The sequence below is a fragment of the Podarcis liolepis genome, assembly GCF_965112155.1.
Source record: "Podarcis liolepis genome assembly, chromosome: 7".
In the NCBI taxonomy this organism is placed as follows: Eukaryota; Metazoa; Chordata; class Lepidosauria; order Squamata; family Lacertidae; genus Podarcis; species Podarcis liolepis.
Genome location: NC_139561.1, coordinates 21,047,158 through 21,071,616, shown reverse-complemented (window position 1 = coordinate 21,071,616; position 24,459 = coordinate 21,047,158). Strand labels below are relative to the sequence as shown.

Below are 24,459 nucleotides of genomic sequence, written 5' to 3'. Positions count from 1 at the left end.
CCTCTGTTGTCCACCACTGCAAACTGCACAATCCGTCCACTGCATTCCTGCCTACCTCTCAGAAGCATGAGGTCATTTTCAGACAATCATAGAATTGTAGACTTGGAAGGGACCCCAAGGGTCATTTAGTCCAACCCCTTGCAATGCAGGAGTCTCAACATATAATCCCCATCCAATTTGAAACCATACCGGACCCTGCTTAGCTTTGCATTATTACATTTGATTTACCCTACTCCAAGATGGGAGGAAAGGGGGGAAGCCTCCAGAACACTGGATCTGAAAGTGAAATTTAAAATTCCCAGAAAGGTGAACCCATACACGGATAGGGATTTGTTTATAAGAATCGATTTTTTGTTACACTGTATTTTATTATGTTAAAACTTTAAGCTATTTTATTCCTTTTAACTGTATTTACAACTTGTTTACTAATATATGCCCCTTTGGGAAGTCTTCATTGTTTGGGAGAGCGGGTTAGAAATTCCTAAAGAGAACATATATATATTCTCCTAGTAACGGGTTGCAAAAGAACATGGCGAAATTAAAGTATTGCTTCTGCGTTTTGTCAAAGCCGCTATCATGTGTTCCTAATGAGATACCGTACTGGCCCGCATATAAGCCGCAATTTTCCCCAAAATTTGGGCCATAAAAAGTTAAAGTGCAGCATATATTCGTGACCTTACGCCGCTGGTAAAGGGGCACAGCTCTCCCCCCCCCCCCCAGGAAGCAGCTCGGGACCACGGGGGAATGGCACGCCACTAACCCACCGCTCCCAAGTCTCCCCCGGCACCGGCTTGGGGAGGTAGTGCCATGGGGAGGTAGTATCAGGAGGCGGACCACACCCACAATTTATTTTTTTTTACTTTTCCATGTATAAGACTAGGTTCCCCCCCCCAAAAAAAAATACAGTGGTACCTCGGGTTAAGCACTTAATTCATTCCGGAAGTCTATTCTTAACCTGAAACTGTTCTTAACCTGAAGACCACTTTAGCTAATGGGGCCTCCTCCTGCTGCTGCGCCGCCAGAGCACGATTTCTGTTCTCATCCTGAAGCAAAGTTCTTAACCTGAAGCACTATTTCTGGGTTAGCGGAGTCTGTAACCTGAAGCGTATGTAACCTGAAGCGTATGTAACCCGAGGTACCACTGTAATGTCAAAAATTAGGGGGGCATCTTATACAAAGATATATCCCCCCTCTTCTTAAATCTGAGTCCCCCCAAATAGGGGGCGTCTTATACATGGGGGCATCTTATAGATGGGAAAATATGGCAAGTCTTGAATTTTAAAAGTGTGGCTTATTTGTGGGTACATCTTATATTCAGGCCAATACATTACAAATCCAAGATGTACACAAGGAAGATCATGGCTGGAAGAATACAGTGGTACCTCGGGTTACATACACTCCAGGTTACAGACGCTTCAGGTTACAGACTCCACTAACCCAGAAACAGTACATCGGATTAAGAACTTTGCTTCAGGATGAGAACAGAAATCATGCAGCAGCAGCAGGAGGCCCCATTAGCTAAAGTGGTACCTCAGGTTACGAACAGTTTCAGGTTAAGAACAGACCTCCGGAACGAATTAAGTTATTAACCTGAGGTACCACTGTACTCGGATGCCCTCCCCAGCGGCATGGGGTCATTCCATCGCTGGATCTGAAGACTACAGGAAGTTGCCTTATGTTGTGTTAAGAGAAGGGGTTGCGACTCGCCACCAAGGCACCTGTGTCCAAAAAACTTCCAAGCTCCCCGCTCCCTTGGTCATGAGGTGGTAAGGGCAGATAACCTTTAGCGCTCTTGAAAAGTACGCAGAGGTGAAGGAGGAAGTTGGAAGAAGGGAGCTCTATCCCACTTCAGATCTATGGTGCTGTTCCAGGGCTCACGAGTGATTCTGCAGTGGGACCTCAGGTTATTAACTTAATTCGTTCTGGAGGTCCGTTCTTAACCTGAAACTGTTCTTAACCTGAGGTACCACTTTAGCTAATGGGGCCTCCCGCTGCCACCGCCATGCGATTTCTGTTCTCATCCTGAAGCAAAGTTCTTAACCCGAGGTACTATTTCTGGGTTAGTGGAGTCTGTAACCTGAAGCGTCTGTAACCTGAGGTACCACTGTACTGGTCTTTTTTACCATGATTCCTTGGTTCACACTTCACAGTGGTGTAGCGTGGGGGGTGCAGGGGGGGCCGGCCGCACCGGGTGCAACATCTGGGGGTTAGGGGGCGCAAATCCACGGGTTAGGGGGCGCAAATCCATGGGTTAGGGGGCACAAATTACCTGCCTTGCCCCGGGTGCTGACAACCCACGCTACGCCACTGACACTTCATCTCTTTTGTGGGAGTGGCATGGCTGATCTGGAGGAGAGACATGACCGGATAGTGGCACTCACTCAAAAATCTGTGTCCAAGGGCCAGGAAAAAGTTTGGCAACCCCTGAGCCAGGGCACTGGGCTATTTAGCTCAGCATTGTCTACACTGACCGGCAGAGGCTCTCCAGGGTTTCAGGCAGGGGACACTCCCAGCTTTATTTGGAGATATGAGGGATTGAACCTGGGACCTTCTGCCGGCAAAGAAGATGCTCTGTCACTGAGCTATGGCCCTTCCCCTATAAATAAAGCTGTGTATGGGGGGGGGGGGGGTAATCAATGCCAGAAGGACATCCTTGTTATTGAATTAATTCTTACGGGTTTAACAGATGGGTATTGTATTACTGTTTAGACGTAAACTTGCTTTATGTTTTGACATATGCTATGTTTTGTTATATTGGTTATTTTGATATCTTGTGTTAATTGAGCTGCTCTCTGCTGGCTGTTTGCTGTTCTGCGCTTCCCCTGGGAAGCAGGGGGGAAGCAAGATATAAGCAATAAGTGAAATGAAAATGAAATATTCAGCAATTGAACTGAACCGCCAGCTGGGAATTTACACTGTACAGATCTAGCACGGTTACCCACCCATCTATGTGCCCACACTCCTTATTGAGCTTTCTGCTTGTTGGTTGCTGAGAGGAGGGCAGGGATAGGTAAAATGGCTATCATTATCACTAGTATAAATCAACAGGGAGGCTGCACACCCAGGTCCCGCTTTACGAACGCTCGCTAAACCTTGCTACACACCCTGCAGATTCAGATATCCAACCAGAGTGCATTTTTTAAAGTCCCTGTTTGCCTTTTGCTGGTTGGCAGAGGGGGGCAGGCAGGCAGGCAGGCACAGATTCTAGCTCCTTGTGTTCCAGTAAACAGGACCTATGTGTACTTAAAATTAAAAACTTAAAAGTTCTGTCCATCCATCTCAACAACAATAAGAAGAGGAGAGAGGAGAATGAACAGGGAAACTATTGTTATGTTATTTAAAGGGAAAAGACTAGGGGCAAATCTCTGCTGCTGCCCCCCCCCCCCACATTCCCTCCCTTTCTCTCTCTCTCTCTCTTCCCATCTCTCTTCCTGCCCTGCCCCTAACTTCACACATCCCCCCACAGCTTTATGAACCAGAGCGTTTAAATGCATTAAAGCCACTGTGTGGCCAAGCAGCCCCAGGGGGTTGCTAATGGGTTTGTTAGGAAAATGCTAGCAATGGGGAGACCACAGCTGCTCGCCTGCCACCAGAGACAGCCCAAAGGATGTATGGGGCAGGTAGACGGAGGGACAGGAGAGAACCGAGATGGGGAAGGAGGTCGCAGAAAGTTGGTCCCCACCCACCTGTTCTCTGAACCATCTTTGGCTCCTCACCTCAACAGCACTCACTAGCCTCTGCCATTAAACCGATGACTGATGGCAGCTTTGTAAAGCTCTGTGCAGTGCGGAGAAAGTGGAGAGGGGCTGGTTGCTCTGGTCTGGCTTTTGTCTAAACAGGAGCCCCAACCCAGAAACAGAGACAGGAGCAGCACAAAGGGAGCACTATGAAAAATCTGACTCTGAAGGATTAGGGCTTCTTCTTCTTTTCACTCTTCCTCCCTTTTATCTATCAGCCTGGCAACCAAGGGTGTGGTTTCACAACTCAGAGTAGACCCAATGAAGCAAAGTACACTGCGTCTGTTGATGTCAATGGGCCTGCTCTGAGCAGGGCCAGCGTTGGGCACAACCCATGTCTACCCATTAAGAAGCCATTGAAAAGGTAGGATTTGCAGCTAAATGTGGTGGTATGTTCAGGTTTTTAAGGAAGGGGTCTGGGGGCCCTCACCCAGTAGACTCCATTCCATTCCCCCACCACGCAGTCAATGCTGCATTGCTCAGTCCCACTGGATGCTGGTCCATTGGGGCACATGAGGGCACTGCCCCACCAACCTCTGGAATCTCCCACCTACTTGCCTTCTTCCTTACAAGCTGCAGGGGCTGTCAGCTTCCTCCTCCTCAGTCTCAATATTGCTCACTGGAAGAACTCAGCTGGGAGGAGGATGGAGACAAAACGAGAATGTGTTGGAACTGGCTGTCATTAGCTCTGACTCTGCACTGGCACCACCTACTGTTAAGCTCCCTGCTTTCTGCCCTACCAGTCGCAATGACTTAGAGCAGGGGTCAGCAAACTTTTTCAGCAGGGGGCCAGTCCACTGTCCCTCTTTGTGGAGGGCCGGTCTATATTTTGAAAGAAAGAAAAAATCAACGAATTCCTATGCCCCACAAATAACCAAATAACCCAGAGATGCATTTTAAATAAAAGCACGCATTCTACTCATGTAAAAACACGCTGATTCCTGGATTGTCTGCGGGCCAAATTTAGAAGGCGATTGGGCCGGATCCAGCCCCCAGGCCTTAGTTAGCCTACCCATGACTTAGAGGTTTTTTGTTTGGGTTGTTTTGTTTTTTACACGTAAGCAGCATATAAATCTTATGGGATAAATAATGTCCTTGTTGAAAGCTCCCCCCTTACTTTTTTAAAAAACAACCTGTTTAGATTAGGTTTTTTTTTATATCTGATAAAAAAAGATATTTTGTGCTGAGCTTTGTTACTCTTTTTCAAACGTTAATAAAATCTATTTAAAAAATAATAATAAATCACCACCACCCAAAATCCTGCCTTTTCGCTTATAGAAACCCCTCTGCTGGTCTCCTGCTGCCTCAGCAAAGCCCCTTCCCTCTCATTAAGAAAACTTCCCAGTGTGAGATTTCTGCAAACGTTTGAGGTTCCCCGGGGTCTGCTGACCACCCCCTCCTGCACGCAGACACGAGCAACTTGGCTGCAGAAGCACCCGCACTCAGAAAATGAGTTTTGTTATTAGTATATGTGCTTAGGAAATCCAATTCAGCAGCCCCGCTCTCCGACGGCAGGCCAGTGAGCCTGAGAGAATGGCAGTAATATCCCTGATCCCTTTCCAGCTGTGCACTGGGGGCTTTTAAAATCCAGTTTGGCTAGAGAGCTAATTGGTATTTATCCCGCAGCCCAGGCGGGCAGCATAAACAGGTTTTATGATGCCCCCTCTATCCAATCTAGCTCCCTCAAGGAACCCTGTCTGAAGTGCTAATGGGTTAACACAGACACAGACACACTGCACACTCTTCCTTTGCTTTTACAAGCTAATTAGCAGCATTAATGAGAAAAACAACCAAAAGGAGGCGAGGGTGGAGGAAGAGTCCGTTCCTGCCCCCTTTTAGCCTGCAGGGATTTTAATGATGTCATTTAATACTGTGGCAGCAGAAAAAGGGAGAATGGGGGTGTGGCAATCAGGAAGAGACAAACACTGAAGGAAGGAGAAAAAATAGCACAGGTTGAGTCTAAATTCGGGGTGGGGGGAGCCTTCTCTGTTGGCAATTCTTTTTGTGCATTCTCTGTGGAAGCCCCTAAGCAGCTGAATTCCCTCTCCACAGAGAGGCATCTGCCACCTTCATGAAACAGCCTTGCTTCCCTGGCTTTTGATACCTGAGATACATGTTGTTGCGTGCCACCCCAATCTCCGAGTGGTGCAAGATTTCAGCAGTACCAGGCGCTCACCCCAGGTGATTTCTTGAACATGGGAAACTGGGTCCAGGGATTTAGGAGTCTGCCATCCAGGTTGACTCTCCCAGACTTGGTTAAATTCTAACACCTACTAGACCCAAGAAGGCATGGGAGCCTGTCACCCACAAACTCATAACATTATAAAAAGGTAAAGGGACCCCTGACCATTAGGTCCAGTCGTGACTGACTCTGGGGTTGCGGCGCTCATCTCGCTTTATTGGCCGAGGGAGCCGGCGTACAGCTTCTGGGTCATGTGGCCAGCATGACTAAGCCGCTTCTGGCGAACCAGAGCAGCGCACGGAAACGCCGTTTACCTTCCCGCCGGAGCGGTACCTATTTATCTACTTGCACTCTTAGGTGCTTTTGAACTTCTAGGTGGGCAGGAGCAGGGACCGAGCAACGGGAGCTCACCCCGTTGCAGGGATTCAAACCGCCGACCTTCAGATCGCCAAGTCCTAGCCTCTGTGGTTTAACCCACAGTGCCACCCGCGTCCCTAACAATATATTATAAGTATAGCTATATTAGGACTCACCCTATTTGTGATTGTCATTTGGTTCAAACTGTTTTTACTGTTGTATTTGGCACTGCTGTGACTTGCCCTGGGACTTTCTGGAGAAGAGCAGTTGGTGATGATAAATTATTATTTTTAACGGCGATGATGATAATAAAATTGTAGACTCCCTCAATTAAACAGCCCCTTCCCCACCACCAAAAACCAAAGGAAATCTAGCAGGGCTGGGAAACCTGTGGACTACAACTACCCTAATCCCCAGTAGCTAGCATGGCCGGTGGTCAGGGATGATGGGAACTGTAGTCCACAACATCTGGAGAGCACAATATTGGCTACAGTAGCAGGCAGATAAAAGTCTTTCTTTTAAGCTCTTCGTTCTCTTCTGGCAGAGTAACACTGCCACCTACTGGCCTGTCAGAGATAAGACGCACCTGGATTCAACTTCGGAAAAGAGATCAGCCAATTATTTTCAAGCCAAGAAATTTTGGGAGATGAGTCCTGCCCCCACCCCATCCACCAATCCTGCAGCTCGGGGCAGCCAACATGTGAGTTAAGTTTTCTCACAGCCCCTTCTTTGACCGCAGAGGCCGGGATGGTGGCCAACTCAAACCAGACACTTTCCATTTAAAGCACGCAGACCTCCTTCCTGGCTGGAGGATTTTAGAGGCTTCTTGTTAACGGCTCTGCATAAAGGAGAAACAAGCCACAGAGGAGCCCGAGGGAGTGGAAGTGGGATTGGTCCCTTGGGGTGCTTAGAATTAACAACAGCCTTACCATGATGGGCTGGCGGCGGGGAGGGAGGGTGTTTAAGCAGGGAACAGAATGGCGAACAATTGCCGTATATCAGGACCCTCAAGAGACAGGGTAATATAGCAAACCTAGAGTCTGAAAAAGGAATTCAAAAGCTGAATGAGCATAGAAAGCTGCATGAGACTGAGTCAGATACATAAATCCATCTTCCTCAGTACTGCCTACGCCAGGCATAGGCAAACTCGGCCCTCCAGATGTTTTGGGACTACAACTCCCATCATCCCTGACCACTGGTCCTGTTAGCTAGGGATGATGGGAGTTGTAGTCCCAAAACATCTGGAGGGCTGTGTTTGCCTATGCCAGGGCTTCCACTGGGAGACTCTGATTGGAGGATCGAATCTGGGGGCCTTCTGCATGCCAAGCAGCTGCTCTAGCACTGAGCTATGACCCTTCCTCCCCTGGCTAGAATGCCCACCATTATTTATCCTCCCTTTCTATTTCTGATGTTCATGGCGCAAGCACCATTCCTTATGCAGCCTAAAAAACAGCGCCATCCATGGAAAAAGAGGGAGGCGTCAGTAGGCTTTGAGGAAACCCTAAGCACTTGCAGAAGTTCACAAAATCTTCTTAAAGAGAAAACACTAAAGAGGGAGGGTAACACACCCCCACCCCCCAAAAAAACAGCCCAATGAAGATTGAGCAGGATTGGGGTGTGAGGACAGGAAATTGGGGAGCAAGGGATAGAACGAAGAGAAGAAGGCATGGCTGGCTGGGAACGTGAACAGAAACCCTCCACAATAGTATTAATATTAATAAAGCAGTGTTAGAAACTGAGATATGAAAGCTAGGAGCTAAATGGCACCTTAAACCTAGATTACGGGAGCAACAAGGAAATGTCCAGGCACACTTTTTTATAACAAGAATAGAAAGCTGAAAACGAATGAACTGCCGGTAAAATATTACGTTCATTTTTCACAGTGGTCTAGTCCTTCCCCTGCCCACCCCTTTAATATTCTTAAGAGGGTCTCTTCTCCAGTCTTCAGAGAGTAGCTGGAAGTGGGGAGGCAGAAAAAGGTCCTCCTTTCCTTCCACTCTGCAGTTTTAATCTGAAATCTTAGGCGCAGTACTGCGCCCGGAACTCAGAAACTACTCACGCTAATGAAAATCCCTGTCGCAAAATGCGCCTAGAACAATGGGAGTTTCGGACACTGTCATAAAGCATTTCTGAGTGTGACTCTCCATGGTCTTCAGCAGAGAAAGGTCTTCTTCATCACCTCCTGAGGTGAGATAGCTCAGCTGGTAGAGCATGAGATTCTTAATCTCAGGGCTGTCTGTCCGAGCCCTACACTGGGCAAAATATTCCTGAATGGCAGGGGGCTAGACTAGGTGGGGTTTTTTGGTCCCTTCCATCTCTAAAATTCTATGATTCTATGATTCCTACCTGATCCCTTTTAACTTCAGATGCTTTTCCACTAAGCTTCCTTTAAGGAAGTGGTTCTCAAACTTTCTTCTCCAGGCCACATTTCAGAATGAAAATTTGTTTGTGCCATACCAATTTTTTTAAAAAATAAGAAATACATTGGAAAACAAAAAGAAACAACAACTAGATGTGCTTGATTTATAACCTAGAACACAACTGCTTTAGAATATGATCATGGGACATCCAGAAAGTATAAAACAGTGCACCTACGTTAAGAATCATTCCCAAAATATACTTATAAACAAGCCTCTTACATAGGTATATATACCTTAAGTATGTATACAAACTCAATGAGAGGTGTGATCTTGCTTTTGCCGAGTAATATCCTTTATATTAGGTCTAATTTGAGACTAACAAACTCTCATCTCCTCCTCAAGACAAAGAAGCCTTTCTTTTATCTGATCTTTTATTTGTCAGAGCTGAAAATCTCTGTTCACAACAATATGTGGGCCACTGGCCTGATCTAGCAGGTTCTTCTTATGCTTCTGTTAAAAAATATTAACAGTCAACAAACCACAAGCCACCGGCAAAAAGCGAAGAAGAAAAAGAGAAGCATTCTGTCCTTCAACCAGAAGAGAGTGCTATTGAATTCCACTACACTTTCTTGCATAGATATGTATTCAGCTAAGGGAAAGTTATTTTCGAATGTGCAGGTTTTCAAGGCTGGCCGAGTGGAATGAAACTTTCCAGTCTCCTGGAGAAACCCGGAGGCTTAGTGATACAACTGAGGAGCGATAGGGAGAGGGGCTTCGTGCACACAATACACTTAAAGCATCCACACTCAAAATCATGGGAACCGTAGTTTAAGAGTGCTAGAAGCTGTAGCTCTGTGAGGGCATAAACTGCAGTTCCCAAGATTCTTTGCCAGGGGGGCTGGGCAGGTGGGGGCTGAATGAGCTTTAAATGTATGGTTTGCACACAGACTAGGAAGTTAGAACACACAATCGACTTCTTATAGTCTGGAGGTCAAGCACTCTGGAAAATAGTAATCTGCTTAGTGCATGAGTGAGAAGGCTCCACCCTTAGGCTAAAATGTGGCCCTTCAAACCTTTGCATCCGGCCCTGGGCTGCACACCCAGCCCTGCTCTGTGCTTTTGCCAAGCCAGAAAATGTCCTTGACTTGTGAGGATCCGTCGTTGCTCACCTCTGGAGGGGGTGTGTGTGTGTACACAACACTGGCTTTTTCATAGTTAGAATGGAGCCTCCTATACAATGCTAAACAATCCAATCTATTCTTCTATCCCCTTTTGCCTTGGCCCCAGCCATGCAGCCCCCAGAAGACTAACCACCAGGGAGCATGGCCAGTAGTGCTTTTCCAGATCCCCCCAGATGTTAAATTAGCTTAACGCCTCTCTCCCCCAACTGGCTGATATGTATATAAGCCCTTCTGGATCGGGGGAATCCCCATCAAAGCTGGTGTGGCAAAGCTGTGTTCGCTGTGCCAAACTGGGCAGCCAGACTGCAGTGGAGATTGGTCCTTTAGGCGAAATGGGGAGGGCACTGCCCTACAGACCTCAGTCTGCCCTCAGCCAGACACCCCACCTGCATGCTTTTTTTACTTACAACCAGTCTAATGGTGTGGCCTTGAATGTGTTGCACATGAGGGTGCAGTTGGGGTAACTTCCTGGCACTCTGCACTAAATCCTGAAGAACTTCGTCTTTCACTCTGAAACGCTTAAGTTCCCAGCCATCATGGATGCAGAAATAGTCTTGAAAATTAGGTAGGGCAATTCTGGGTTCAATGCGGCGAGTAGCGCACTGCCCCCTCCCTGCATCAAGCAGAGCCAGAGTTTTAAGCATTTTCTGCACGTATTTGCATTATTTGCAAAATTCCAGCAGGTTGCTGAGTTTGACGATTTTTGGAACTTGGATCTCAGTGCAGAATCCCTCCCCACCCCCCGCACTTTCAAGCACAGGCTATGCATCACCCTTGGCTTCCTTGCTGGCATAACACCCAAATACCAAACAAGGAATTAAAAGCATTAAAAAGACAAATTGGAGCGCCTTGCCTCCGGGGTGAGCTCAGAGCACTAGCGGCAATGCGGCATTTAGCAATCCAGAAAGCAAAGAGTATTTTGATTGTGGCACCCTCAGAAAGCAGGCGACTCGGTTCGGGGGTGGCTTGTGGGCCGGTTAAATGGCTTCCATGGGCCACTTCCGGCCCATGGGCATTAGGTTGCCGACCCCTGGTATAGCATCTGCTTTGCATGCAGGTCTTGGGTTCAATCTCTAGGGAGCGCTAGGAAAGTTCCTTGCCCAAAACCCCAAAGAGCTTTTGTCAGGCAGTGTAGACAATACTGAACTAGATGGTAAAGGTAAAAGACCCCTGGATGGTTAAGTCCAGTCAAAGGTGACTGTGCGGTTGCAGAGCTCATCTCGCTTCAGGCCGAGGGAGCCGGTGTTTGTCCACAGAAAGCTTTCCAGGTCATGTGGCCAGCAGGACTAAACCATTTCTAGTGCAATGGAACACCATGACAGAAATCAGAGTGCACGGAAACACCGTTTACCTTCTCACTGCAGTGGTACCTATTTCTCTATTTGAACTGGTGTGCTTTTGAACTGCTAGGTTGGCAGAAGATGGGACACAGAAACGGGAGCTCGCTCCATCATGCAGATTCAAACCACCGACCTTCTGATCAGGAAGCCCAAGACGCTCAGTGGTTTAGACCACAGCGCCACCCGCATCCCTACTGAACTAGATGGACTTACACAGTATACTGGTCTGCTTTGCAGTGTGAACACTGTATTGTCTATACTGACTAGAAGGGACCCTTCGGAGTTTCAAGATGCCGGGGATTGAACCTGAGACCTCCTTCATGCTGAAAAAAATATTTTACCCCTGAGCTATGGGGCACATGTTTTGCTGGAGGGATGGTCTGCCTTGCTTCAGACACTAGGAGGCACCGTTTCATGTACCAGCCTGGTCCACCTGCCTGGAGTCCCTTATCGGGAGGGTGTGTGTGTGTGTGTGCTGGAAACCCTGCAAGCTGCAGTCGCCCACCGGATAAAAGCAAAGGCATGTGAAACGCTTTGCAGAGAAGCAAGACATAACTTGGCAGAGCCGGTCAGATTCCAAATTCCAGTCCTCGCATGCCAGCCATATCTGCAGCGGCTGAACAAAGGGACCGACAGTTTATTCCTTCTCTTCAAAGCCAGTTGCTCCACCACACACACACACACTCCCTTGGCATCCTGGGATTCCCAGAGCTGGGGTTCCCAGGATGAACGGGCCACGGGCCAGGTTTGGGCCGACGGTGTGTCACACCCTCCCACTTGCCCTCTGCGCCTCCTTCCCTCTTGTTCCAACAGCTCGGATATCCTGGTTTTAAAGACAGTGTTGGAGCAACAACCTCTCGCACTGTTTGGGTAGGCTGGGGGGGGGGGCTGTAAATAAGAGGGGAGTAATTCTGCAGGGAGCACAGCAGGAAAAAGCCCAGACCTTGGCATGTGAGGAATCTAAAAGAGCAAACTTCCAGTCCAGGAAAGGGAACCTTTTCTGTGCCGAGGGCCACATTTCATTCTCAGCAACCTTCAGGGGGCCACATGCCAGTGGTGGCAGAGGCCAAAGTGGGTGGAGCAATGGATGCAAATCTCACCTCTGCAGTAGGCTAGTTTCTACACACACCCTTCTCTATCCTATCAAGGGGTGCATCCAAGCCAAGCAAAAGCACCCAAGAGCAGGGCTGGTGAGGGATGTGACTTGGGGAAGTGTCGTGAGAGCCAGATAAAGAGGCCCCTGAGGCTCCATTGTTCTAGTCCTTATGTATGGGAAGACAGGGAGCAGGGGCGTAGGAAGGGGGATGCGGGGTGTGTGGTCTGCCCCGGGTATCATCCCTGAGGGGGTGACAAAATGGCGGGGCCTGGCCTGCAGCCCGGCCGAGCCACATGTCTCTCCTGGGAGTGACATGGTGGCTCAGGGCCCTGCGCTGCCCAAAATGGCAGCATGGGGCTTACGTCTGCCAGGTGGACTCTGTGAGCAGCTCTCCACAGCACCCCCCCCCCCGGTCGGATCACCACAGCGGCCCCATGCGCGGATGGTGGCTCGCCCCACCCCCGCCGCTCCGGGTGCCGGAGCAGCTAGCTGGCAGGGTGACTCATCCCAGCCCTACCTGGAGATGCTGTTGGGGACTGAACCTGTGTCCTTCTGCACCCAAAGCAGATGCTCCACCCTTGGGCAGCAAGGCCTTCCATCTACACCACGACTCCTATGCTGTCTCCCCTTCATCTCATGTTTCTTCTCCAAGTTTACATGCCCAAATTGTTCAAAACATTCCAGAGGCCCTCGTCATCCGAAGTTGCCACCGTTAAGGATGAAAACAAATGCAAAAAACTTTCATTTCTACATATAATAAGCAAACAGCAGCAGATTAGCAAGAAAGCAAGCTGTAGTGGAAGGAGAGACAAGCTGCCCACTGTCAGAGGAAGGAGGCCTCTGAATACCAGCGGCTGGGAATCACATGGGGGGGGGAGCGGAGCGCTTTCACACTCTGTGTTTTCCAGAAGAGCATTTGGATGTCCACTGTGGGGGGAAAGGATGCTGGACAAGATGGGCCTGATCCTGCAGGGCCCTTCTGGAGGTCTTATGCATTTTGAAACATTGCAAATCAGTGTTTAGTTTGTTCTTTCACATCAGGCCCACAACATTCATTCGCTCATTAATTTATTTTAAAATATATCAAAAAAGTTCCCCCAATCAATTCCACCAATCCCTCCCCACTTAAATGTGTTATAATTTCTAAGACCAATACTTATTAAAACAACAACAACCAGGTCACAAGCAATTAAAAATAAAAAACCCTGCCCACTAATTTGGTTGCCCTAATGAAGATGGGTTTTGGAACTCATCTTGAAAAAGGCATTTTTATCCTGTGGTTGACAAAAAGAGCCATACCTCCTTCAGTAACTACTGTAAGTATCAACTGAAAACAAAGTACACCTCTCTTCTTCAGACAAACCGTTTCTCATAATCAGTGTACTCAAATCATTAAGCAGCAAGTGAACTAAGAGCGCAGCCCTATGCTTGCCTACTCAAATATAAGCCCATTGAGTTCAATGGGGCTTAATCTCAGGTTAAGAGTAGACACAGTTGCAGTCTTAAGACTCATAAGATCAACCAACCAAAGTTCTTCGGTTGTTCAAGAGCCCCTTTTTCATGCCCATTATTTCACTAGGCTGTATAACAACCTTGCAAGGTAGGCCAGAATTATATTCTCCGCACTGCAAATGGGGAGGGAGAAGGCTAAGTGCGGAGAGAGAGATTAATTTTGAACTGAGAGTCTCTTGGATCAGAGCCCAGTCTCTATGTCACTAGTTGAACAAGTCTGGAAAAAGGGCTATGAGCTGATACCCCATTAAAGGATAAATGGATTGACTAATGAAGGAGTCTGAGAACAATGCCAGCACTTACCAGCAAGAAGTCTCTTATGTTCTTTAGAAAGCAGGGGAGGGGAGAAAGGGAAGAAGAAAAAGGAGAAAATAAGGCATTAGAACAGAAAGGACCAATGACAGCCTTTCCAAGCATGCATACAAGCAAAAGAGCCCGACAGAGCATGCCAAAGATCTATCAAGAACAGTACCCAGTTTCCAACAGAGGACAGCCAGAGAGATGCCTGTGGGAAGCTATTTGTCTCCTCACAAATGCCCAGCCCTGCCCAAAGGCTTTTTAAAAAGACACTTGATTAATTATTAGGATAAAGACAAATTACAAACAATAGCAAACATACTGATACAAAAAGAGAAAAAAGGAAAACTGGGACGAATAAGAGGGAAGGGGGGAGGAGGAAAAGAATAGCCTCCATTAATTCTTGTGATGCATCTTTTATAATCACAATCCAAGGAATTGAGAAAACACTTTATCTGCAAACTTAATTGGACCATTGTGGCTCTATGTTCCATCTCTGTTGTATATCAAACAGCATTAGGAAGCTGGACCAGGTAGGTCTTTTGACCTGAACCAGCAGTCAGTCTCTTGTGTTCTTTGTGTGCAATAACAAGGAAAGAAGAGATCTGAAGTTCTCAGAAAAGAAAGCAACCCGTTCCTAGTAACTCATTGTGTTAAAAAAATAATAATGTGAAACTCACGACAAAATGCTCCAGTTCAGGGTTCCAGCCAGCCATGCCTCCTCCCTCTCCCCGCCCCGGAATAATCACTCAGCATTTTGTGACCACTGAACCTGCTCAGTTAGGCTGCTTTTGGGGTGTCTCATTCATTGGGGGGTTCCGTTCCCCTGCTTTAAGATTTTTTGAACTTTTGCAAACCTCAGAGTTTCTCTTAACCCTGATGATGATATCTCTCAGGTTAGGTTGGATTGGGTTTGGGTGGTACAGTTTTGGCTACATAACAATCCACAATTGGAGAATGAGATCTCTATTTGTATATGTAGCCTTCTCAGAGCTGATCTCCAACAAATTCTATAGGAAGCTGCCTTATAATGAGTCAGAACATTGGACCATCTAGCTCAACACTCTCCAGGGTTTCAGGCAGGAATCTCTCCCTGAAGATTGAACCTGGGACCTTCTGCGTGCAATGCTGATGGCTCTACCACTGAGCTACAGTCCTTGCAATCAGAAGGCCTTAATATGCAGGTACAGTTTCACTCTGTATTGCACTTATTACCAGATACTTTCCAAGAGTGTCAGGCAGAATCTCTCCCAGCTCCACCTGAGAGATGCCAGGGATTGAACCTGAGACCTTCTGCAAGCAAAGCAGATGTTCTGCCACTGGATTCCAACTCCCATCCTCCCATTTTTTTAAAAAAATAATAATCCAGCCATTTAATCAGGAGCAGCTTTTTAGTTAACTGTGAGAGCTGTGCATTACAAGTCCTGCTTTACGCCCCTGGTTGCCATCTTCCAATCTGGATTGCAAATCTCCTGAGGTCAAGACGTTTCTGCACGCCATCCTATCCCTGACAGGATGAAAGGAAAAAACGAATTCAGAGCAGACGGCCGCTGAAGTACTGAGCCCGCAGCTCCAACAGCCCAGCCTCTAAAAGACTGCCTGGAGCTCAAATAGCTCGAATGAAGATTTCCATTTTTATTTTTAGTGGGATGGTATTCCCTAGTTCCTGAGGTATTGGCATTATGTATGCTGGAGCAGTTGCTACAGGAAATGCGGGGGTGGGGTGGCAACCCTCTGGCCAGGGGGTCCTGCACCCTCCCGGGCGCCAGGCGGATAACGCCAGCAGCCTCCCAGACAAGCGGCTGAACAAACGGGCGAACGTGACTTTGGAAGAGTCACAAACCAACGATGAGGGAAGGGAGGAGAACCTCCCAAATTGACCTTCCAAGCCTCCAATGAGGACGCCTGCCAAGTCAATGATGCAATGCTGCTGGCAACCCATGCCACTTCCCGTGCCATGGGCTTTGGGCTAGGATTATGGTGGCTTAAAATATCCCAGACCAGTAGGGTTATTTTTGGGATGGGGTGGAAGACTGAATAGGTTCTTTTGAGAGTTTGTGTGTGCGTGTGAGAGAGGAGAAGGATGCTGTTTCATGAGCACATACAAAAGATGAGTGATTTAAAAACAGACCAGAACCGTTACCGGATTAACATAATGACCAGCAAGCTACCGGCAATGGCCCGTGGGCAGCCAGGCCAACAAAGGAAGCTGACACTGAGTCAGGACCACTGGGTCCCTCTCGCAACTCACAGAGAACCCCCAATAAAAGAGAAGCAAAAGCTTCAGCAGAAACAGCTCAGAGAAAACTTGCAGATTGTTGGGAGAGAGTCCAGCCCTCCCCCCCCCCCAGTCCTTGCTCTGAATCAAAGGAGATTGTGATCTTGGTCTTAAAATCTGAGCTGTTTTGAGCATCTCTGGCTGGACAGGAACCTTCTAAACCAAACAAGGGAGGCAGATCAAAGGCCCATGTCTATCCCAAACACAGGAGGCATTGCAGATGGCCCTTTCTCAGGGGTTCCCAAACTCTCCCCCCCCCCCACCTACCACTTGAAACTTGCTAAGGGTCTTGGCAGACCACTTAATGACTTTTCTGCCTCTTGTTTCTATAATGGGCTGTAATTGTGTGTGATTTTTAAATCACACTATACAGTGGTACCTTGGGTTAAGTACTTAATTCGTTTCGGAGGTCCGTTCTTAACCTGAAACTGTTCTTAACCTGAAGCACCACTTTAGCTAATGGGGCCTCCTGCTGCTCCTGTGCCTCCGCTGCACGATTTCTGTTCTCATCCTGAAGCAAAGTTCTTAACCTGAAGCACTATTGCTGGGTTAGCAGAGTCTGTAACCTGAAGCGTATGTAACCTGAAGCGTATGTAACCTGAGGTACCACTGTAATTGCTTTGTTTCTGTCTTCTGTTGCTCTGCCCACCAACCCTGATGTCATTCCCCCCACATTAACCCACTTGGAGCAGCAATTCACAAAGACGGCAGGGCCAACACCTGGGGAGGGGGCAGTAGGATTATCAAGAGGGGCCCTAAGAGGCAAGGGAGAGGCAGGCGGGAGATGAAGGTATAAACAAATATCAGGCTTTGAAAAGCTGGTATGACTGGATCAAGTTCATAAATTTTGTTGAATTAATTAAACTAAACAGTTTTAATTGGATTTTGAATAAAGGCGCAATTAATTGTTGCCGCGTTTATTGTGCCATTATCTTCCTTAGTGGGTTGTGCAAACCGCTATTTCCCTTTTTATGAGGGGCACTGGAGATGAGTTCATGAAACCAAAGAGGCGGTGGCCCGAAAATGTTTGGCTCTTCCCAACCCCATTTCTTCATGCAAATAGAGGATTGTGATGTGCCACTACAAATCCTCCAGCGGGGACTGTGTAGAGTTTCAGGCAGGGGACATGCCCAACTCTACCTGGAGATTGGACCTGGGACCCTCTGCATGCAAAGCAGGTGCTCTAACCACTGAGCTACGGCCCTTCCCCATAGATCCTTGCCCCCGCTTCGTCCTGGCCCATCTTTATCCAAGCCTGAAAAATGCAAGTCTCAAAGTTAATGCACTTGCCCTTGAAACAGAATTCTCTCCCCACGTAATTCTCTTTCTTTTTAATTGCATTTATCTATATTGCACACATTAAAACAAAAAATACTTTCCTTGCAGTCTCTTTATCTTGACACCTGCGCTTTCTGAGCAGAATAGCAATGAAAGCTGGGGGGGGGGGGGGAGGCAGAATCAAAGGGGAGTTTAGATCTACCAGCACTCAAAGGAGGTTCAGATGCTGCCAGGGTTGAATTCTGTCTGGACTGCACTTCTGTTCTAAAGCAAGTGGGAGAAGAGATGGGAAGGAGATGAAAGAAGTGCAAAATCAGAGAGAACATAAGAAGAGCCTCCCTGCTGGATCCGGGCAAAGGTCCGTCCAGTTCAGCATCCTGTTCTCACAGTGGCCAACCACAGTTGCCCCAAGGGGAAGCCTGAAAGCTGGACCACTTGGGATTCCCTGCAACTGGTGTTACTGCCTCTAACAATGAAGGCAGAAGATGAATCCTTGGGATAGCTCAATCGGTAGAGCATTAGACTTAATCTCAGGATTGTGGGTTCGAGTCCCATGTTGGGCATAAGATTCCTGCATTGCAGGGGGTTGGACTAGATGACCCTCGGGGTCCCTCCCAACCCTACAATTCTACTATCCTATAGCCATTGTGACTAGTAGCCAATGATAGCCTGGTCCTCTGTGAATTTGTCAAATCCCTTTTAAAGCCAGTCAAGAAAAGTATGAAACAGGAATGGAATTTACAACATGTTATGGCTTAAAAAAAAAACACCTATTATAAGATGAGATAGGAAATGGCATTTAACCCCAAAGAAGCTAACTCAAATGTACAAAAAATGTGTAAATACTTGAAATCTTTGGCAGGCTTTGCACAATTCGGACGAACTATAATATGCAGTTGATTAAGACATTTTAAGGACCCACAGAGGGGAGGGTGGAAGTCCTAAGATTTGGAAGAATCTTGTTTTTATTTTAAAATTTTATTTGTGTTAAGTGTGTGACTTAATTTGTAAAATCAATAAAAATTATTTTAAAAAACAACAACAAATGTACAAAAGTGCATGAAACAAGTGATGGAAATGTAAGGACTGTGAGGGGTCATTGTATCATAGGTGGTGGACCTGCAGGAAGGCAGAGGCCTTTTGGGACATGATATATAATGAAAATAATAGAAGTTTTATTTTTTTTGCATTTAAATTTTTATTAAGGTTTTCCACAAAAAAACACACACTCAACATATCCGTTTACATATCACATTGTTTGTCTTGTTTGGACCTCCCACAACTTTTCTGGCAATCATTCGTAGTTCAAACCTTATCCACACATTCCTTTATAACAATATTTCCATTATATTTTATATTTTTAGTCTTCTTTACCTTCTGGTAATATTCCCTATTGTTCACAAAGCTGTTTTAAAACACACTAGCGTTGTACCATCCTCACATATGTTTTCCAAATACTCCGTAAATTTTCCCCAGTCCTCTAAGAATCTATGATCTTTCTGATATCTAATTTTCCCCGTTAATTTGTCCAGTTCTGCATACTCAATTAATTTTGACCTCCATTCGAAAATAATAGAAGTTTTAAAGGGACATTTCCCCAAGAGGCCAGAATCCTTCCTGCTGGATATTCTAGACAGTGAAATCCGAAAGAAAGCCTCAACGCCTATTTATGTACAGTGTGTGACTTCAGCAGCAAGGATTCTCTATGCTCAGAAATGGAAGGAGGGGAGAACACCTTCAGTGGGTTGATGAAAATCTTGGAATATGCAGAGATGGCAAAATTGACAGCACTGATAAAAGATACAAATTTATAATCTTTTAAAGAAGATGGGAAACCCTTTCTAGTTATATAAAAAGCCATTTCTCTTATGCAAAGACCTAGGTAACGGTAAAAAAAGGTAAAGGACCCATAGACAGTTAAGTCCAGTCAATGGTGACTATGGGGTTGTGGCGTTCATCTTGCTTTCAGGCCGAGGGAGCTGGTGTTTGTCCCCAGACAGCTTTCCGGGTCATGTGGCCAACATGACTAAACCACTTCTGCCGCAACGGGACACCGTGACAGAAACCAGAACGCTCAGAAACACCCTTTACCTTCCTGCCACAGCATTACCTATTTATCTACTTGCAATGGCATGCTTTCAAACTGCTAGGTGATCCAGCAGGGCTTTCCTTACGGTCTTATTCATTGCGATCTCCTTGGATGGCTTCAAAAGGGGATTAGATAAAATTCATAGAGGGTAAGGCTACCAATGGCTGCTGGTCATGGTGGCTGCCCACTATCTACAGCGCAGTCCGCCTCTTGAAACTGGGAATCACAAGTGGGAAGAGAGTTGCTCTTGTATTTGGGTCCTGCTGGCAGGTTTTCCACAGGCATCTGGTTGGCCACTGTGAGAACAAGATGCTGGAGGTGGTAGCAGTGGCGTAGCGTGGGGGGTGCAGGGGGGCCGGCCGCACCGGGCGCAACATCTTGGGGTTAGGGTTAGGGGGCGCAAATCCACCGGTTAGGGGGCGCAAATCCACGGGTTAGGGGGCGCAAATCCACGGGTTAGGGGGCGCAAATTACTTGCCTTGCCCCGGGTGCTGACAACCCACGCTACGCCACTGGGTGGTAGACCTTTTGACTTGATCCAGCAGCCAGGCTCTTGTGACTGTCTCAAACCCCTCCAAAAGATTCTCTTTTGTTTTTTTCCTGCTCCAGACTGGTTCCTTATAACACATGCACACCCTGTTCCCTCAAACAACCAGAAGGCAGGCAAAAGCCCTCTGCTTCTTGTAAAACTACAGAGCAATTAGACCCATTCCACCTGCTAGCATACGCATATCAATCAACTGGCAAGCCATCAACATAGGCCTATAAATCACACCCCCTCTCTGGAGGAGGGTGCAATTTTTTTGGAAAGGTTGGAGGGGAGGGGAGTGTTGATGAATTGCTTTGGCTTGGAGGGTTAAGGTGTGCTCCTTTCCGAAGAGAAAAGCCTGTTCGCTTCTCGCAAGGAGCTGACGGCCAAAACCAACTGCAGGCAAAACATTCAGCGCTGTAACAGAGCCGCCTCTGAAGGCCTCCAGAATTGGAAACAGACTTGTCGGAAGTGTCTCGTTAGGCATAATTGCTTTGCAAGGATTTGAGGTTTCCCTTCTGAGCCATCGACACCAGGACGTCCCGCCCCCCCCCCTGAATTGAGCATGAGCCCCTATCTACTTTGTGGGTGGGCAGGCAAAGTATCTGCCTAGCCAGTGGGGCAGAAAAAAGAGGGACACTGTTGCTTTAAAATACAAGGCTGTCCAAATACCCGGACGCAATATTTCCCCCAGATTCAACAGCTGAGTTCTGAGCCACAAATTCTTCAAAGGGAATTTCCAGCTTCATTAGGGGTGTCAGCAAAAAGGGGGGGGGAGAAGACCACCCTCCCAAATTTGTGGAAGTCAAGTGGGTTTCCTCCCCCCCTCCCGTGTGTGTGTGTGTGTGTGTGTGTGTGTGTGTGTGTTTAGGAAATCACAGCCTTCAGCAGAAGCCCTGGGCGAGAAGAGGTGGGTTTCACACACCTACCCTCTTTTGCTAGCCCTTGCCCTATTTTTGTTTTTTAAGCAATCAGCTAAACAAACAAACAAACAAGCCCACACACATTTTCACACCCAGCAAATGAGGCTGTGAAACTGTGGGCGATGGATTTTTGTTGCTCAGTGCTAATTAATACTGAGGCTCCTGTGCTAAAAAAAGGAAAGGTAAGGAGAGGTGGTCTCAGGTGTGTCCCATCTGCAAACACCCCCCTCCATCAGGCAGGCATCCAAGATAACCCAGTTAAGATTTGCCACTTGTAGTTTGCTTCACCCCATCAAGGCCCAGGCATAGGATTGTTCATCTGGGGCAATAGACTCCCACAGTGGCACAAGTGGGCAAGAATCACCCCCTACTCTTTATGTCCAGCAACTGACATTTATAACATGGCATCGCCATTTAGCTATGACGGTGGTTGAAAGCCCTTTCCCCCTCTAAGCAAAGGGCCGTGACACAGCCTGTATATATAGTGATTAGTGGGCGAGTAAAGTCAGGGACTGGCATGAAATTATGTTTTAGGTGCCCACAAGATTGTGGCTATACACTAGATACACATCTGAAAGAGGTCTGCAGGGTGGCAACAAGAGAACAGAGTCTTTTCTGTGGTGGCGCCCCGCTTGTGGAGTGCTCTCCCCAGGGAGTAGAGCACCACCTGGCACCTTTGTTACATATCTTTAGGCGCCAGGAAAATTAAACAATCTATGGGCTTTTAAATTGAGGGGATTATTGTTTTCATTTGTTATTATTGCGTGTATTGTTGTATGTCACCCAAGCGATGTGAGATTCCAGGGGTTCCAAGCGCTTACCCAGGGTTTGGCTTCTTTCGGAATGAGAGACAGTGGAGATTGTGGTGTCTATATGATATATGGTTTATTTATACATATATACAACCTGAGATGGAGGAGTTCACAACATTAACACACCAAGAGGGTCTTGCTTCTCCCATAGCCACAACCTTGGTTTCCGCTTGTCAGGGAGCCCAGCAAAGCACCTCTGCCAGGGCCCTTCCCTCCTGAGGGCTTCCCACACTCAGAAAAAGGAACCAGGAGTCAATAAGGGGTCAAGGCTTTTTTTAAAGAAATGATCAAAGTAGCACAGCGCCTTGCATGCAGAAGGCCCCAGTTTGATCCCTGCTGTCTCCAGTTAGAGCTGGGAGAGACCCCTGTCTGGAACCCTGGAGAGCCACTGCCAGTCAGTGTAGACAATATTGAGCTAAATCATGGGTAGGCAAACTAAGGCCCAGGGGCCGGATCTGGCCCAATCGCCTTCTAAATCTGGCCTGCAGACAGTCCGGAATCAGCGTATTTTTACATGAGTAGTATGTGTCCTTTTATTTAAAATGCATCTCTGGGTTGTTTGTGGGGCCTGCCTGGTGTTTATACATGAGTAGAATGTGTGCTTTTATTTAAAATGCATCTCTGGGTTATCTGTGGGGCATAGGAATTCGTTCATGTATTTTTTCAAAATATAGTCCAGCCCCCAACAAGGTCTGAGGGACAGTGGACCAGCCCCCTGCTGAAAAAGTTTGTTGACCCCCTAAATGGACCAGTGGTCTGACTCAGTGTAAGAAAACTTTGCATGCCCCTGAATTCACTTATTTGATCGGCATCTGTTCACATGGCAACGGACAACGTTTCTGCAGGAAAACAAGCACAGGCTCCTGGTTTCCTCTCTTTCATCTATCGCATTCACCTTCCGCCTTCCTCCCAAGGAGCTCAAGGGGGCACACACGGTTCTCCCCTTCTCTTTTTTACCCGCACAACCACTCTGTGAAGTAGGTGAGGCTGAGAGAGACTGGCCTGAGTTCACACACCCAGAAAGCTTCATGGCTGAGAGGGGATTTGAACCCGGGTCTTGAAGGTCCCAGTCTTGACACTCTTAACCACCACACCAACATCTTTTGCAGGAGGAGCAGAGAAGCGCTGCAGCAGAATCAAAGAGAACTGTGGCACTTAAAGGCTGTGTACACACACTGTGCATTCAAAGTACATCTGAAGCACATTCAAATTTCCTCAAAGAATTCTGGCCACTGTAGTTTTACCCCTCACAGAGTCACAGTTCCCCCCAGCAACCTCTTATCGGACTACAGTACGCAGAACACTTTGAAAGGAAAGAATGTGCATTAAAGGTACAGTGTGCAGTTTAACAAAATGTACTACAGCATCCGCTTTCTTCAACAGGAATGCACTTTGCCAGATGCACAAAGGGAACCTTTTTTGCACTCAGGGGCCACATCCTATTGTGCAGAACCTTCTGAGGGCCATGCGTCAGTGATGGTCAGGGCCCAAGGGAGAAGTGGGTGAGGCAACAGGTGCACAGCTGGATACATTCCAGCCAAGCAAAGCCAGAGGTTTCTACACACATGGACATCTCTGCATCCCTCTTTCCAGGCAAGTAAGAGGCATCGTCACAGTTCAAAGACATATTCCAGCCAGGCCGAAGCATGTGCAGAGGGTACTAAGCAGGGCCAATAAGGTCTGAGGAGAATCCTGAGATATCTAGCCAAGATCCTGGGGAGCTGCTGCCGCACAAGGGAAACAATACTGTGTTCAATGGAGCAACCACATGGTTTAATCTTGGGACAGTATCATATGGTCCTAATATGGACTTTCCCCCGCCCATGTCCCATTTATCATTATTTACTAACCCCAGTGGTTATATTCTAGCTCTACTAATGAAGGCAGTACAGTGGTACCTCAGGTTACATACACTTTAGGTTACATACACTTCATGTTACAGACTCTGCTAACCTAGAAATAGTACCTCGGGTTAAGAACTTTGCTTCAGGATGAGAACAGAAATTGTGTGGCGGCGGCGCGGCGGCAGCAGGAGGCCCAATTAGCTAAAATGGTGCTTCAGGTTAAGAACAGTTTCAGGTTAAGAACAGACCTCCAGAACGAATTAAGTTCTTAACCCGAGGTACCACTGTACATGTCTGAGTCCCAGTTGCTGTGAATAACAAGTGGGGGGGGGTGTTTCTGGTGCTCTTGGGTCCTCCAACTAAGACATCTTGTTATCCACAGTGAGAACAGGATACTGGACTAGATGGGCCATTGGCCTGATCCAGCATCCAGGGCTCCCTTCTGTTCACAGCATCCTCCCAACAAGGCTTTGTAGCTCAGATCGTTTTCCAAGATAGCACCTCTCTGCCCCAGGAAAATCGGCCTCATTAGCCAAAGTTTCAGCCATGTTCCTTTTGACAAAGACACCACTCTTCAAGAGAGAGTGAGAGAGCGAGAGAAAGAGGGAACCACCCTTGGGGGGTTGGGGACCCACAAGGGAATC

At 47.3% G+C, this 24,459-nt stretch overlaps 1 protein-coding gene across 4 annotated transcripts in view; it reads right to left on the bottom strand.

The window, feature by feature from the left end:
* Positions 1 to 24,459, bottom strand: part of AGRN (agrin) — a 240,152-nt gene that overhangs the window by 151,790 nt on the left and 63,903 nt on the right. For 2 of the 4 annotated variants that reach the window (XM_083512750.1, XM_083512752.1), the window contains exon 3: positions 14,069 to 14,089. The exons of the other annotated variants lie outside the window; for them this stretch is intronic. In XM_083512750.1, coding sequence (XP_083368876.1) covers positions 14,069 to 14,089 — 21 coding nt within the window. The remainder of the gene's footprint in view (positions 1 to 14,068; positions 14,090 to 24,459) is intronic. 4 annotated transcript variants of the gene reach the window in all.